Source organism: Prionailurus bengalensis, chromosome E4 (assembly GCF_016509475.1).
Source record: "Prionailurus bengalensis isolate Pbe53 chromosome E4, Fcat_Pben_1.1_paternal_pri, whole genome shotgun sequence".
NCBI classification, from domain to species: Eukaryota; Metazoa; Chordata; class Mammalia; order Carnivora; family Felidae; genus Prionailurus; species Prionailurus bengalensis.
The window spans coordinates 6,482,346-6,500,172 of record NC_057360.1 but is presented as its reverse complement, the minus strand read 5'-3'; the positions used below and the strand labels follow the sequence as shown (position 1 = coordinate 6,500,172).

Below are 17,827 nucleotides of genomic sequence, written 5' to 3'. Positions count from 1 at the left end.
AAAAGAATGAAATCTTGCCATTTGCAACAATATGCATGGATCTAGATAGAGGGCACAATGCTAAGTGAAATCAGTCAGAGGAAGACAAATACCGTAAGATTTCACTCATTTGTGGAATTTAAGCAACAAAACAAGGAAAAAAAGAGACAAATCAAATAGCAGACTCTTAATTACAGAGAACAAACAGGTGGTGGGGGGGAATGGGTGAAGCAGGTGAAGGGGATTAAGAGTGCACTTAAAAATAAGCATACAAGGACAACAAAGTAAATTCTGTTAAAACCAGTATAGTGTAGACAGAACAGTCTGTCCGCTGATAAACAGATATTATAAACCTATGTTATAAAACATGGTAGTAATATAGCAGTGCAAGAATAGGTAGACAGGCAGAAGGAATAAAAGATCCAGAAATAAACCTATGCATACTAAAAGGACATTTGGAGATAATTAAGAGTTACAGAATAAATGGTACTGGGACAAAAGGTGCGCATACTCTTGTGTTCTCTCTCTCTCTCTCTCTCCCCTCACACACACACACACAGACACACACACCTAAATACATTTTAGAGAAAATAACACATTTGCACATATTCACATTATGAATTCTGTAAGAATATAGGTATGTATATAATAAAACTGTGTGCAATGGTATTACTTCATAAAGGAAAAAGGAAAAGAGAAATACCCAAGTTAAAAATCCTTGTTGGGTAAAAATAACAAATTTAAAAAGGAAAACGACAATCTGGGAAAAATATTTACCATGTATATGACTTATAAAGGAGTTGGTTGTTACAACTATATACAATGATGAACATTACTTTAGAAAAAATGAATTTAAGTAAATTACAAATTTGGTAACATGGACTCCTATACCACCATGAAAAACTGGTCGGAAAGTTTAATCTTATGATAAAATATCACCAGATTAAACCAGAATCAACAAGAATATGTAACAGTGGCATCACTGGCTAGTGGGGTTACAAGAAAATATTCTTCCTGACATAATGATATTTTCTAAATATCTGCAATAGACAAGGATTAGTTTTTTAATATGAAAAATAAAAGCATGAAAAAATAAGGTGACCTTCAATTTGCAATGCATTGTTTATCCAATGAGAAGTGTTTATTGAGTAACCAGAGCAAATAATAATACATAGGGTCCTCGAGATAGATATTTTGAAGTTACAGTCCAATTGCCTCGAAGCCTTTATCGCTTAAGACTATTGCTGAAAGTCCTCCAACTGCAATACTCCTTTTTCACCAAAATAAGTATTTTATACTTTATATCAAGTATGCTCATTTTCCCTGTCCACTGTCTCCTCAATTCAGCTTCTAGCTGGCTGCCTCAAAGACCCCCAACAACTTGTACGATTTGAACTTGTACTTTACTCTTCCATGGGAGATGTGACAAACCCTTAGCTGGCAAAACACCTTCCAGAAAAGAAGCCAGTGAGAAGAGAAAATGTTCCTTGTGGGCCTGGAAACAAGAAAGCTGGCCTGCTTACTTTCATCGACTTCATTCTCATGTAGACACTGTGCCTAGAACTGAAGGATGAGCATAGGACTTGGGGGAAAAGTCATTCTCTCAAAGCCTCTTTCCCACATCATGTCTCTCTCCACTTCTAAGAACATTAAAATAATATGCAAAACTGCCTAACGGGGATGAAATGAAGAAGTACAAAACTATTCCTACAGTGTCTGATTGAAAAAAAATGTTTCTAATCCTCACCCCTAACAAAATATCTCTTCACGTGAAACACCACCAAGTGGTGCCACATTTGGGGCAATGGGAGGAGATTCCTACCTGCAACCATCCCTTTCATTTGCTTTATTTACATCTACCTCATTTGTTTCTCAAAATAAACCTCCGAGGTAGATGGACTACCACTAGTGTTATTTTTACAGAGGAAGAAACCAAACTTCTGAAATTAAGTGACATGTTCAAGATCACACAGGTAGTGACTCTGAATCAATCCTGACTGCAAATTCTTCTCACTGAACAGTGCTGTCTCTCCTGTTCAAACCTCAGGTGCAGCAGCAACCACATCTGTCCATCTAAGACACAGCAGGGGCCTACTTACACATAAAACTTTGTTCAGGGCTTTAGATTTAGTAGTTTCTGGGGAATACTTGTGAACATCCCCATCAAAAACTAGTAAGAGTAAGGAGAGGTCTAACAAAATCTTCTCACAGACAGTTTACAAGGAGTGTTCAGGTGATCAAAGGCAGTATAGAGTGAACATCCCTATCTCTACAAATACTTCTTTTACTTGGCTCCTGGGACAGCACACTCTTATCTCACTGGCAACTTCTTCTCAATCCTTCTGGGGAACTCAGTCTCTCTTGCTAAGCTTTCACTATTGAAGAGTAGCAGATCTCAATTCTTGGACCTCTTCTCAAACTAAGTGATGTCTTACAAGCCTATGGCTTTAAATATAGTCTACTGGTGATGCTTAAGATGTGAGTATCTTCAGTCTGAACTTCTCTGAATTCCAGACTCATATATTCCACTGTCTACCTGATAGCTCCACTTGGATGTTTAACAGACATTTTAAACAACATGAAAAAAACTCACAACCTTGCAACTTTCACTATCTCCACCATTATCACTCTAGTCAAAACCATTAACATCTTAGTATGGATTACTCCAAATGTCTCTTAGCTCATCCCCCTGTTCCCATTCTTTTCCCCTCCAGTCTTCTCCACAAAACAGTCAGAACCACATTTGAAAAAGTAACACAATTATTTTGTTATTCCCCTGCTCAAAACCCTGCAATGAACTCCCAAAGCACCTGAAATAAATCAAACCACGCAATCTTTATCCAGTCTCATTTCCTCCTATTCTTCCTTCCTCTTGCTCACTCACTTTCAGCCAGTGGTATCTATATTCACCAAATTCACCCATCCCTGCTGTCTCAGGACCACTGCACAGTCCAACCACACACCTCCATGGCTTACTTCCTGACCTACCACAAGTCTCTGCCAAACGTCACCTCCTCAGAGAGCAGTATTCCTTAACCACTCCTAAAACGGGAAGCTCTCAAGGTACAGAATATTGTCTGAAGAGGTTGTCTTTGGTGTAAAAGAGGAGAAGCAGATTAAGAATATACATTATATTTGCTTAAACTGAAAAAGAAATTCACCGGAATTATACACAAGAAATAATAAAAAGTTATCTACTGGATTAGAGTAAGTGGTAACTCAGCAGGCAAGTTGAGGGATATGAGGATTTTTCACATTATTTGTTCTTAGAAGTTTGATTTTTTTGCAACCATTTGAATGTTCTATTTGAGTGGCTACTTAAAAATAAATGAAAAATAGCAGTCCTCCATCACAGTCTATCCCTTTACTCTGAATTTTCTTCATAACACCTATGCTTACTTGCCATTATACAATTATCTGTATCACCCCACAGACTGTAAGCTTTACCCAGTACTGGAAAATATAATGGTTTTCCCCTTAACTAAAAACAAACAAAAAACCATGCAAATGGCTTTCATTATCTTTGTGTTGTCTCTTTTCTTAAGCATATTTTATTTATGCTACATTTATTCTATTTATAAATCCGCACAGCTTTGTCCTTGGCTATATCCAGTACACGGCCAGGATGAAGACATAAGAGGGCTGGTATGTTAAATTTATAAATGTCTAAAAGGCAGGAAGGGAAGCTAATCCCTTGGATGACAGAATCATGATTCAATAAGATCTCGACAAGTTTTAGCTATGGCTACATTCAAGGAGATGATACTTGAAAGGGTTAAACAGTGCTTCAAAAAATCATCTACAGAATGGGAGAAATCTTAACATAGAAAAGACACTCGCTTATGATGACTGCATCAGTGGTTTCCAAACAGATTTTTCAAAAAACAAAATGAAAAACAATATAAGGTTGCCAACTTTTCATTGTTCATTTAAGAACCAAACCAATACAAAAAACCCAAGGCAAATATTAAAAGAAACTTACTACATATTATCATTTCATAAAGAAAGGTCATTTTAACATTAAAAAAGTAGAAATACAGAGTCTCAAATAATCTTTTGAATTGTATAAATATAACTTGAAAAGCCACATAACATTTCCTTCTCTTTTTTTGCTTAGAAGTAGCAAAGGTTATTAAACAGTTAACACAATTTTAGACTGTAAACACAAGCGTATAGCTTGAATTAAAGAAAGGGATAATTTCACTACACTGTTTTTAGACCATAACTGGAGAACTAAATATAAAAACGAGATCAGAACAAAAAGAACAGCATCAACAAAACTGAATGTAGTTGACAGAGATGAGAAAGGTAGAGGGAACAGCATCACATGAAGTTGTTAGGGTTGTAGTATTTAACAAGAAAAGAGAAGACCTGGTAGAGAAAAACCTTACTGTGGCCTACACTTAAGACAAAACTACAACCAATGGGGAGAAGTTACACAGGAAAGCAGATACCGGCTCTAATTAAGACCTTCCTATTACTCTTTCCAAAAGCTAAATGAGACATCTTATGCCTCATTGTTCGTGGAAGTGTTGTTCTTGGAGAAGCTGACTCAATAAAAGTCTCAGACATATTTGTAGTAGGAGGTACACTGTACCAGATGACTCTAAAGTCTCCTCTAATTCTAAAAATTTGTGAATCAGAAAAGAGTAAATTTTGCTTTTTTAATTTACCAAAAAGTATGAGTGGAAATCTAGGCTTTTGTTAAAAAGACAAACGTTCAGTTATAGGCTCTACCACTTAGTAATGTGTGACACAGAGGCAAAATTATCACTAACTCTGGGCTTCAAATATTCTCAGATTTAAATGCGTAAAATTATACCTTATACACAAGACTCTTGCATTAATTACATACACATACACACACCTGCCGCCCGGCAGTTAGTAGGTCTCAATACATGGTAGGTTGTTGTCATTTATTCAACAAATATCATGTCCCAAAGGGTAACGTCTCCTACATTATTTCTTACTGATATACTCAAATAATGACTTATTCTCTGCTATGTTTCATATTCTGTTTCTCAAACCTAAGCAATGCACGCTTGAGATTCTTTCCACTGCCATGTTCTGTACAATCCCTATATGGATTGAAGTAATTTTTGTAAGGTTTTCTTTAGCTTCGCTTTTGTTTGTTTCCTTTCTACCTTTGTTTGACATAAAAGAGGACTTTATCATTGGTATACATTGACCATATCATTCATTTTAGCCAAAAAATTTTTTTACAAAATAGATATACTGTTGCATAATCATTTCAGCTAGACTATATATCGACCTAGTTTAATCAACTCTACTACCAAATAGATGTCTTCTTATTCTTTTGTATTGCCCACAGCGACTAACTCATTGCTGAGCACTTCCCTCAAGAAATATTTGAGTCAATAAATTAAATCCCACTTCAACAAGGGTAGTTGATTACTAGAAGTCTTGGTTATTAACTGAAGTTTATGAAATAAAGATGGTCTGAGGTTTCTCTCCATAAGAAACTCATTATTCTTACTGAAACACATCAACACGTGATGTTCTCAATATTACCTACCCACCAAGGATTTTTCAGATGGCATCTAATTGCTCTTCTGTTATACTTACACTTCCATAATAATTTGCAACTGTACAGATATTTTAGCTGGCAATTTAGTACACTGCTGTCTGTTAAGTATTTATTAGGACACTCCTTGAAACCCCAATGTTCATGATAGAGAACAAAATCATTCATTTGAGAAAATCATTCATTAATTAAAATAGTAAAAATTATTTTACAGGAGAATTTTGTTGAATAAAAAACATGTTAACAAGGTTAAACATACAGTGCTGAGTACCAGATGAGTGATATCTGATTGCTATCAGATGCAACAATAAAACTAGTTTTTTCTTCAGTGATAAAAGGAAACAGATAGTTGAAATAAATAGATCACTAAGCATAGGATTTTTAAATACACTTTGATATCTGCATCAATGGGCATAATGTATAATTTTGTAGCATAAATTTCATTATTTTAATGCTAAGATAGAAAACACAGATGGCTATTTATTTCCATACAAAGTAATTGACAACAGCGAAATTCACCAGTAAAATACATTTAAAGTTTGACTTAATATAATTCCCCGTGCTGCATTTAACAATAGATTACTTTTAAGTAAGCTAAAATTTAAAAGGCATATTACTAAATTCTTTTTTAAAAGTCTGTTGAAATGCAATGTAAAATTTAAAAGTTTATAAAGCAAAAAAGCACTTTGTGTGAAAACCAGCTCAATGAAAACACACAAATTTAATTTTGATTAAAAAGTTCAACAAAGATTTTTTTCTCAAAAGGCAAGTTGCAAATAATATAATTCATTAATAGAAGAGAAAAATGAACTTCACAAGTTCTTGTTACCTGGCAATTTTATTTTTAACAGCTTACAGAGTTGATCACGCTATCAACTAATACTGAATGTTAGGAAATGCTATTAAAATGTGGTTACTAACAAGTAGTAGGGAAAAGCTTCCAAGAGTTTGTTTTTACGAAAACCCCCTGGTAGGGCATCTTTCCTTACATCATAAGTTAACTTATAAAACTAAAGCTCCACTTCAGCAGAATTACTATTTTTACATCACGAAGAAAAGGACAAGATTAATACAAACTAGGGTATCAATGAACTTGATTGTCAAAGACAACTCAAGGAGCTGTAGAGAAGCCTTCCACAAATTTTCACAGGGTAGGCAGACTAAGGGACAAAACTGAAAGAGCACTCTGCAGGCACAGATCTTGGTTTGGCTCTGCCCTTTCATTAGCAGCTAGGCTTGGACAGACAAATCAGCGAACTTCCCAAGTTTTAGGGTCCTCCTCTGTGTCAAGTGCACTTAGATTGAGTTTTAAAACATCAAAATTCTACCGTATCTACGAAGTTAGGAAGGATGAAAAACAGCCCTGGTTTTAGTTTTTCAAAAATAACGGCAGAAAAATACAAAATTATTTGTCCCTTGCAATGTAGTATTTCCAGAGCTGAATTACTAAATTTCTGAAGCATGTCCAGCTAGGGTTGTATCATTGAAGATTTACATAGAGTACTCACAATGTAAGTCTCTCCTCTCCCATTATTCCTCCACCTGCTCCTCCCCATCCTGCTTCATTCTTTCTTCCCCTGGTTTTAACGCCAGCAAACGGTTGTAAGCATTGAAAGCTTAAGATCAAATCATTTTAAAAGATGCATTTTCAATCACCTATCATCTGCCTCACTACATTTTTCCCAAACGAGTGAATTTTCATTAAGGGAATAAAAGTATTTATAAACAAAATCAGGAACAGAAAGGTAGCAGGCCTATTTTTTGTCTTGACTGCTCAAGAAACAAAACGGAAAGATGAAGCCTCATCTATTCCCTTAGGAACGTGAATGCGTTACCCACCCATCGAAAAAACAATTCTGCTGGTTCATTTCCCTGCTACACAACAGCCTCGTCGTCAGGCCCTTTCTAAGTCCACTCTTCCTCGCCATCTGGTAATTTTATATTTATCACCTTGGCAATGCTTGGACAGGCACCGTCCCTGTCTTCCAGGGGCTTATATTCTTCAAATAAATAAAACTCTGCTAAACACCATCCCCCCCCCCCAAAAAAAACCCCAGAGTTTTTATAACTTAGGATACAAATCCCACGTCTTCCCGCCCTGTGTTATGCATAAAATGACGGGAAGCATACCCAAACCCCACATTTGAATCTTAGGACAATGAAGCCGACAGGAAGCCACTCTCTCCTCCCCCGGGTTTACTACAGAGCCAGAGCCAGCGCGGGTGCAGTCGCCTGGCAGGGTGCGTGACTCCACGTCTTCCACGCCCTCCAGCCGCGTCCGGAGGGCTCCTCGCCTGACCTCCCCCAAACCGCCCCACATCGCCAGACCAACCTCACAGAAAGGGCCGGCACTGTTAGCTGCTCGGATCGGGGGGGAAAAAATCCCTGCCCCGGCGGCAGCACAGCCATTCCCTCCGATGCTCCGCCCGCACCCCTAGCAAACTGCTACGGCGCAGGGGGGAGGGCTGCACAAAGCCGAGAGAGGGCTGAAAACGATTCAAGACGTCCTCGGGAAGAGGCGGCGGCCGCGGGCCCGGAGGGACGGCGGGTGGGGCTGGGGGCAGGGTGGGGGAGGGGAGGGGAAAGGAGGGGGTGGCGGCGCCGTGCGGAGCCGCGGGGAAGCAACCCCGGCCGCCGCGGGCCGCGCCCCGAGCCCCCGCTGCAAACCCCGGAGGATGTGGGGAAGCGGCGGCGGCGGCATCGGCAGCGCCTCAGCCGAGCCGCTGAGCGCATCACTTACCCCTCACCGCTGAGAGAGGGACCGGACGGGGGAGGCGGGGCGCGTCGCGTCCCGTGAGTCTCTCGCACGCCGTCCTCCCCCCACCCCGTCGTCGTCGTCGCCGCTGTCGTCGTCGTCGCTGCCGCTGCGGTCGAGTTCCCGGCCCTGAGCTCCGCTGGGCAATAACGTTATTCCACACACGCCCCACACATAGCGGTAACGGCAGAGAGCGGCCGCCCAGTGCGCAGGCGCCTGGGGAAAGGGCGAGGAGCCCGGCCCTATCCCCTCCTCCGGCCGTCCCAACGATCTCTTACTGCGCAGGCGCCAAACGCAGACAATGAAAAGGGGCTGTGTGGAGGGTCTCACCCAAAGGCTTCTCCAGCTGCCTACTGCGCAGGCGTGCTCCAAAAAACCAGCTTGAACAATGAAGAGGACCCTGGTGTAAGGCCGGGACCGCAACTAAAAAGGACTACAGTTCCCAGAGGGCAATGCGCCAACTCCAAGTGGAGGTCGGGTTGCGGGGCATGCTAGGAATTGTAGTGTCAGCCGCTTTCACAATCTAGGCTGTTTCGAAGATATAAAGCTTCTTTTTCTTGAGAATGTATTTGGCCATTTTGGCAGATGTCGCGGCTGAAGGGTGTAGAACTTGTTATTTGTGTCCTTGAGAAATTTCAAGGACCAACTGCAAGCCAGCAAATTTAGAAGAGTCAAGACCTTCAGTGAGCTCTTTCTGTCGATTGGGTGGTCCAAACAGCAGGATGGGATAAAGGCAGGACTGAGCCAGGCTGGGCTACAAAAAAAGGGCGGAGCCTCCAGGCAGTCTCTTGGCAACCGGATCTGGCTGCCAAACCGCCAAACCAGGAGGCGCAATGACCTCTGGGAATTGTAGTTCAGTTGGAAGGGCCTTTTAGGAGCCTCGTGACTGCAGGCCCGCAGTCTGCGGACTACAACTCCCGAAATCAACCATGAGGGCGAATGGGTGGGAAGGGCCCCCAGCGAGCTCCGACCGGGATTCCATGCTCCCCAGTGACAGCAGCGGCAGGAAGCTGGCGGGTGCTACTCCGGCGCCAAGGCCTCTGGTTCCCCGAAGGGCGACATCGGACATTTCCCTACGTAACTCCCACCTCTGGGCCCCGAGTCTGTGCATGGCGAAGTCCCCGGAGAACTCTACCCTGGAGGAGATTCTAGGGCAGTATCAACGGAGTCTCCGGGGTGAGTTGCGCCGAACCTCTGCGCCCTAGCCCCTTGGTACCAGGCCCTACTGGGCGGGAGCTGACCCAGGTGCATTTCCTGACACCTTGGATTGGCCCCAGCCAATATGCAGAGGAAGATGGATGTTGCTGTGATCCTTGAGGGAAGATGAAGTCGTTTGTGTTTGTTTTTACAGTTAAGCAGTGTTGTTTCCCTTGATTCCCATAGTTACCTGGACCAACTCCCTGAGCTTGACTTAGCATCTTTCTCACCCAAGTCCAGCAGAACCTCTTGGGTGGCTCTATTCCAAACTTGCCCAGTTCCCATGCCTTGCTCTTTAATCCAGTAAATTCCTTATTCACATTTTTTACACATTCCAACTGTAGTGCAATGGGTTGAATGTGATTTTTCGGACCAAGAAAAAGGAAATACTAATTATTTTAATCAGAACAGTTCCTATTTAGTGGTCTAAACTATTTACATACATCAAGTCATTTAAAACTTAACAACTTGATGAATACCCCTCTTTTACACATGGGGAAATCTAGGTGCAAAGAGATTAAGTTCGTCCAAAGTCCACATAACTGGTTAGTGGCTAAGCCAGATATTAAATTCAGTCAGGACTGAATCCCTTAAAAGCCTTTTTTTTTTTTCTTTATTAATCATTGCACAATTACTATTACTGAAACCTTGCTTAGTTAATTCAGGTTTTCTTAGTATGGTACCCTGTGAGTGAGTCTTTATAGAAATGGTGTTCTTACTTGTAGATAGCTCTATCATCATGGACATCATATATGCCATCTGGAAACCTCAGTTCTGTTATTTTAAAGTAGAAGTTATGGTATTGTCTACAGGGTTATGGTGAGGAGCAAATGAAATAATCCACGTAAAGCAGTGATTTTCAGCCTTTTTCTTTTTTACTGTTACACAGATACGACATATACATGTAAAAGTTTCATTGAAGAATATTCTACTAAATGTAATACATTCCACTTATTCTTTTGCATTTTCTTAACACTCTAGGCCATGACCAATAGTTTTAAAAAGTTAAAGTGTTTAGAACAATGAATCATTTAACAATTCAATGCCTGCTATGTGTAAGGCATACTAGCGATGGGGATACAATAAAGAAGTAGACAGAGTCCCTGTCCCCATGGAGCCTCTGGATTAGTGGGAGGAAAAAACAATGAATAAAATAATGACAGATTACTATGACAGAGAATAAGGGTAAAAATCACTGCTTGGCACATAAGCACTCATTAAATGTCAGCTGCTATTTATAATTGGGACTTGCAGCAAAGTGAAGATTTTTCGAGGAGACTAGAAAGTTTACCTTCTAGTAACTCTAGATTTTGTAAGGGTTATTATGTATTGTTTCCATCTGTCAACGTGTTACAAACTGTCAATATTCTTCATGCTCAAACTGCATGAGTAAAATAATTGGTCTTGATGAATGTTTTCATCAGCCTACTGGTATTTCAAGAGCTGTTAGATACAGAAATAACCACTTTTAACTTCCCATTTGAAAGCAAGAAAAGTACTGTGCACAATGATAATGAGTGATTTTTTGAGGTTGGTGAAAACAGTTTGTTTTCTGTTATAAGTTTCTGCTAATGCTGCTCTTCCTCTTGCCTTATTTTCAACCTTTATGTAAGCATCGGGGGCTTAATTTTAGGCATTTTAATGCAATAAAGTTAATTTCAAACTAATACTGCTTTCAGTAATTATATAGAGGGGAGTTTTCATTCAAAGATGATACATTTAGAGAGAAATTATAAATGTAGTGTGATAGTAAGGAACATTTATAATCAGAAGCAAACATAAAGAAGAGAAAAAAGTTCAACGTTTTTTTTTTTAAGTGATGGTTTTAACAACAAATCAGGAAATGGATCCTGAAATTTTTCCTGGGCTTTCATGACTTATTTTATTATTTATTTACTAGCATTTTAACTTTTTTGTTTATTTGGTTTATATAACAGCTTATGGGGGCACCTGGGTGTCTCAGACAGTTAAGTATCCGACTCTCGATTTTGGCTCAAGTCATCATCTCACAGCCCTGTGTTGGGCTCTCTGCTGACAGCACAGTGCCTACTTGGGATTCTCTCTCTCTGTCTCTTTCTGCCCCCACCCCCAAAATAAATAAACTTTAAAAAAATTATAGCACATGGAAGGAAACAACCAATCCTGAGTTAAAACACATATAGAAGTTCTTTGCTTCACACATATAAAAATTTGTGCTTCTGAATAAACAAAGTATAGTAGCATTATTTTACACGTGGAACTTCATTATTTTCAGTGTTTGTGCTTAATAACTTGAGAATTCTGTTACTATACAATCAGATAAAAGGTAATTTTAAGTACTTCTGTCTTATTTTGTTTTGGTTTTCTTGCTTTGTTTGTCTTTGTTTATCTGCTATTATGTCCCCAAAATGTTTTGCCTTGTTTGTGCTTAAAGAAAGGCTCATAAGCATTCTTGGTCCTTCCTCACATGTTATTTCTCTTGTTCCTAAATAACTGTACACGTAATCGTTATTAATATCCATTCAATTATATTCAGCCAGGAAGTAGCCATATAAAAACGCAAAATGCTTTCACAATTTTCTATGATAATCCCTCATTTTCATAGCTTTTCCTCAGTTCTTTGCTTTAAATGTAATTATAGGGACTATTATAGTATATTAAGAATTTGAAGTTCTCATTTGAAAGGCAGAGTCAACCTGCTTTCTTTCTTGTGAATCTTGAGTGGGATTCTTGCCTGTCCTTGACCTGTGATCTTAGAGCAGCCATGGAAGGAGGGAACCTGTTTGCAGACTCCACACTCCCCTCATCCTTTTCCTTAGGCTTCCCAGATGTGACCCCTCTTTATCCTCTCTAAAGGGATCTCTGGCTTTGGCTTGTCTGTCTGTGCCCCCACTGCAAGAAGTTAGAGAGATTTAGTGACTGTCCTTCAAAGCAAGCATTCTGACAGAAAAACTAGAAGGTCTCATTGCCCCTCAGATCTGTAATATGATTGCTTCACAGTAGGTGATCTGAAAGTCTCCAGAGTGGGGAAAAGGGGACATATCCCATGTGCCCTGAGAATGACAGAGCTTAATGTAGAAGTGAAAGTGACTTGGGAGGTCACCTGGCAGTATGGCTAGGCGTTCATCCCCTTTGTGGTTAATATAGGCAACTAGCATTCAAGACCTACAGAAGGACTGAGGATTGTCTTGGGAACTGCGGAGAGTAGCATATAGCTCTTCTCTCATTGAAATCTGATTGAAATCTCTCATTGTACAAGGCCACAAGGATATAAAATAACTAGTATGTAGCCAAGAAAGGGTCAGAAAAACCAATTTAACAGGGAATCCAGGCTGTTTTCAGTCCTGTACCCTGAATGTAGTGCTATGGTAGTAGAAAGAAGGAGAGAACTTGTTAGAAGAGCAGTGTCCCAGCCTTAATGACACAATGATGTCTAGTCCATTGCTGCAGTGTCAGCTGTGGGTACAGTTGTGTCAACAGCACGGCGTTCATGACTCACCTATTCACGTAAGTCCTGACCACCTTTGGTTAGGTGAGCATAAAGAAATATGGAACAAACTTGAACTGTGACAAGAATACAACATTTTCCATATTTTAGCCATTAACCAGCATTTTAGATACTGACTCCTCATTTTCTTTCAACATGTTGGCATTCTGGGCTCTAGATTGAATTTGCGTAAGAGTCTAGTGGAGTCAGAGGAGAATGTGGAAGCAGGAGCCGGGTCACTGAAATCTTACTATGGTTTTGCCAATAACTATCGGTGTCACCTGAGGCAGTCAGTAAACTGTTCTTGGATTCTTGTTTCCTCGTCAGTAAAGTGAAACATTTGAACGAGGTGGCAGGTGACAAAATGTGTGATGGCCTCTGTGGAAGACACTAGGGAATGGTGAGGCTTATGGCCAAATTGGGCAGCTTATGCTTTTTTCTAAAAACATTGGAATTTCTTTCCTTTTCTTCTCCCTTCCACACTGTGCTGGCCAAGCAGAACACATCTGAGAGCCGGTTACTCCTCCAGGCACTTCTCTCAGACCCCTGGGTTTCTAACATCCCTTCCATCGACACTGATTGGCCCCATGCGCATGATAAAAGGTTATGTGTCTCTCTTATAAAAATGAGAGCTAGAGTGGAACTCGGCCCATAGAACATGAGAAGTTGAATATGGGAAGAAAATGCATAATTTGAGGGGGAGGGTGATTCTTTTCTCTGTAAATTGATCTAGTTTGAGAAAACGGAAGATAATGTTGATATTCTATGTTTTACTTATATGTATGATTGGCACATCTCCACAGATTCTATAATTTTTTTTTTTTTTTCCTTCCAGGGAAGGGCTCACATCTGTAGAAGGCCTGTGTTAATCTTAACTTGCCAATACTTTGGTCACTGAATTAGCCAGCTGTGATATCATCTGGACCTTGCACAAACTTAACATGTGTGGAACTTAAGTCAAGTTCTTCCTTTTCTCAGCTTTACTCATGAAACTTTTTTTCTTCTTTTTGTTTTTGCTTTTCTTAACTGTTTTCTGAATATTTTTATATTCTTTGCCATGTATGCTGTATATACGCTGTCTCGCTCCCTCTCTCTCTCTCTCTCTCCACAGCTAGTGTTTGATTATTTGTTTGCTTTACTATCAGCCTCATTGAGACCAATGTAATAAAGGCCCCAGAAACATTCATTACGAATGGAAAAATTATTTTGGTATTTCACTGCAGACTGAAACAGCTCTCTTTTGTCAAAATTAGAGGCATGGAATGGTTTGGCTATTATTAAGTAAGGATTGGTAATGCAAATGAAATTTATAAACATTTGAGTTTCTTTTTGGGGCTGATAAAATTTAAATTAAATGTATTCATTTTTTTGTTTTATGTGCTCTAATGGCTTTTCTTAATACTTTTAACTTTTATGACCATTTCTTCTACCAGAATAACAAAAGCCAGTATCTCATCCATACTACTGATGAGATAAAATAGGCAAAAGATGGGACTTAGCAGCCAAAAAAGAAAAGCCAGCAAAAAACTGTTTTACAAGTAAAGAGTCATCCCTGGAATTGTCTAGAACCAAAACAATGCTGATCGTTATGAAATTGTATGGGCATTTTCACATGCTCTTGGTCAGAAAAAGAGATTAAGTTACTCTCAAACTATTGAGAAACTGAGAATAATTATATTTTCTCTTGGGATGTTTACAAACTTATGCTCTGATCACTTCCCCAGTGTGTGCTGAGGTTTTCTACCTTTTCATTTAGTGATAGTCCTGTCAAGGTCAAAAGGTAGAGAAAGTAGCTTGAAATGTACTTGTGTACTTGCCAAAGCAACCTTGATGGGGAGGAGGGTCTTCTTCAAAGCCCACTAGAATATTTACAGGAATGATCACCCAAGGTGGCTCTGAAAAATGGCTCTGAGGTGTAACTATTGCTTCATGTGTTAAGTCTTGAAACAATATGAAGCTAAAATACGAATTTCAAGTTCTCAGTTGTAGTAGGTATAACGCTTTCTCCTGACACCTGGATCAGAGGTGCCCCATCGTGGCTGTGATAGGTTGTGGGTCGTGCACTGTCCACCACCACTACCGTGGCTGAATTGTTCACTGTCCTGCCCATTTTTCATTAACAGGTGACTGTAGTTACCATGTCGTAATGTGGGAAGTCTCTCCTCGGAACTGAACAGTGGCTATCCTGTTTTATTGCTCTAAACCACTGGTTCTCAACCAGGGGTGATTTTTTCCACCCAGGGGACATTTGGTAATGGATGGAGACATTTTTGGTTGTCACACCTAGTGGTGGTTGGGGGTTAATTTCGGCTGGCAGCTGGTGGGTAGAGGCCAGGGAGACTGCTAAGTATGCACAACACAGGCCCTTACAACAGAGAGTTATCAGGTGCAGACGTCAGAAGTGCCGGGTTGAGATACTGTGACCTAGAAGTAGCAAGGCCTTGCTCTTAGCCTTTGTTCCTCGAGAATCATTCTTTTTTTTTTTTTTAAATTTTTTAACGTTTGTTTGTTTTTGAGAGCGAGAGATGGAGTGAGAGTAGGGAAGGGATAGAGAGAGAGGGAGACACAGAATCCGAAGCAGGCTGCAGGATCTGAGCTGTCTGCACAGAGCCTGATGCGGGGCTCAAACTCACAAACTGTGAGATTGTGACCTGAGCTGAAGTCGGACGCTCAACCGACTGAGCCACCCAGGCACCCCAAGAGTCATTCTTTTTTTTTTTTTTTAACTTTTTTTATTTTTGAGACAGAGAGAGACAGAGCATGAACGGGGGAGGGTCAGAGAGAGGGAGACACAGAATCTGAAACAGGCTCCAGGCTCTGAGCTGTCAGCACAGAGCCCGATGCGGAGCTCGAACTCACAGACCGTGAGGTCATGACCTGAGCTGAAGTCGGCCACTTAACCAACTGAGCCACCCAGGCGCCCCAAGAGTCATTCTTGAGAGTAATTACCGTCAAGGATACAGGTTGTATCGGTTGTGCAATCTGCCAGTCTGGCTAGGATGACTTCCTTATCAGTGGAAAGTGATGGGTGCGTAAATCCTCCCAGGTGGTGCCCCAAATCATACCTGGCATATCCCCCATTATGTAGATAGCCAGTCTCCTTGATTTGCCAACATCCACACATCCTTCATGATCTTCCAGACACTGCTTTCTTAAGATGCTGACATTCTTACTCAGATTATCTTTCACTCCCGGTGCCAACCGCTTCACATTTTTCAGCTATTAGAGTCTTTTATGACAGTATTTTCTTTCTGATCTTGTAGTTTCTGGGTACTTCTTTTAATCCCTTTCACTATCATAATTGCCATTTCCAGATCTGGCTCTGCCTGACTTTGGATTATGCTGTTCTTATCTTGGTTGCCCTACCTGTCAGTCCCCAGGTGAACAGTGACCACAATCTTCTGAACCAGCTGAGGTCCAGTCAAGGGTGGACAGACAGATGTATCTCTTATCTTGATGTGGTTTCGTTTTTCTGCTTGTCTGCCCTGGTCTGAGCTTGTTTAGAGGAGTGCAGTGCATCTTAAGTCCCAGGGAGCTCTGGTCTGTTGCATGGTTTCTGAGAGACAGCTGGGCACTACCCAGGGTGCGGTCCCCCCTCCCTGTCACTGGAGTACTTCTTGTTCACATCTCCCTGTGCAGATGGATAAGGCAGACATTAATAATTCATGGTGGGTCTACAAGTGATGATCCTTCCTAGCCTGGGACTCCTTTGTCTTGGTGAAGACACCTTGGTGAAGAGAGACCTGCTGGTGAGCTGGGAGGGAACTGGATTACTAGAATGATGAAGACAGACTGAAATTGGCCAACAGTCAGCAGCTCATTCACTTTCGGGTCTCTTTGTACAGATTGATGTTTGGACAGTGCACCCCCAGAAATACTATTTACTTACCTTTATGTTCACGTGACTCTGTAGGACTCAGAGGTCCTGTTTGTGTTTGTCTTCATAATTAAGTTTATTTTCAAGGCATGGCTGGTGCGTTGAAATCAGGATGCAGCGTGAAATACTCTTCCTGTCCTCTCTGGAGAGAAGAGGAAAGGAGTATTCTTTCTGTCTCTCGGTTATAGATAGATAAAGTTGTGCCCAATAGTAATGGGACAGGAAGTGATAACTGGCGCCTCCTGTCTAATGTGGTGGGTAGCAGATAACTGCATGTGGGGAGTAGTGTTCCTTGTAAAGATTCTGGGGCCTTCAGTTACAGTGGTTGCAGCCGAAAAGCAATAGGGTTTCATTTGTTTTAAGTCATCTAAGCATTATTCTTCCTCAGGACTGACTCGGTTTGTCTGTTACACTGTATAATTATCATTGCTGTGTATATATTGAAGAGCATTTCCCATGTTTTGAAATGTAGTATTGAAATGACTTAAAACTGTCACCTCCTTAGTTTCAGTTTTAGGATGCAGTTCTTGCTAATTCCTTCTCTTCCTCTCTGATCCTAATAATTGAAGTCAGTAATTGCAAAACAAACAAACAAACACACAAAAAAAAAACCACACACAAAAAACACAAAAAAAAACCCAAACCGTGTTTTGGATATCACTTTTCTTCAGGATAGTTATTGGTTTCAGTATCTCACTATTTCACTAATAACTATTTTCATAGCATAATTTTAACATGTAGTCTTTGAATATTATAAATTCTAAAAGATTAAAGAAGAAAATTGGGAAAGGGATTGAAAGAGCTCATGAAACTCTGCTGCCCTTGTAATCTGATTACAAGAACTCTACGTATAGAGTTTCAACTGCAAAATTGTTCCAGATTTCCTTTCTTTTTCCTAATGTAGCTTATTAGTTTTTAGTCATATTATGTATAAATAAATAATTATTCTTTATCATAGAAGTGAAATCATTTCTTAGCTCCACAGAGCACACTTTTCTTTGAGGGGTC

At 40.3% G+C, this 17,827-nt stretch overlaps 2 protein-coding genes across 50 annotated transcripts in view; one reads left to right on the top strand and one right to left on the bottom strand.

Moving 5' to 3' along the window:
- Positions 1-9,009, bottom strand: part of CEP170 (centrosomal protein 170) — a 126,455-nt gene extending 117,446 nt beyond the window's left edge. For 22 of the 46 annotated variants that reach the window (XM_043568247.1, XM_043568252.1, XM_043568255.1 and 19 more), the window contains exon 1: positions 8,265-8,548. The gene's annotated coding sequence lies outside the window, so the exon portion shown is untranslated. Of the gene's footprint in view, positions 1-7,856 lie in introns of all 46 variants that reach the window. The other 24 variants (XM_043568263.1, XM_043568269.1, XM_043568273.1 and 21 more) reach the window with 9 other exon arrangements.
- Position 9,010: 1 nt separating this feature from the next.
- SDCCAG8 (SHH signaling and ciliogenesis regulator SDCCAG8) overlaps positions 9,011-17,827 on the top strand; it is a 246,594-nt gene continuing 237,777 nt past the window's right edge. For all 4 annotated transcript variants that reach the window (XM_043568299.1, XM_043568296.1, XM_043568298.1 and 1 more), the window contains exon 1: positions 9,011-9,455. In XM_043568299.1, the coding sequence (XP_043424234.1) occupies positions 9,209-9,455 (247 nt within the window). In that variant the 5' untranslated portion in view covers positions 9,011-9,208. The remainder of the gene's footprint in view (positions 9,456-17,827) is intronic.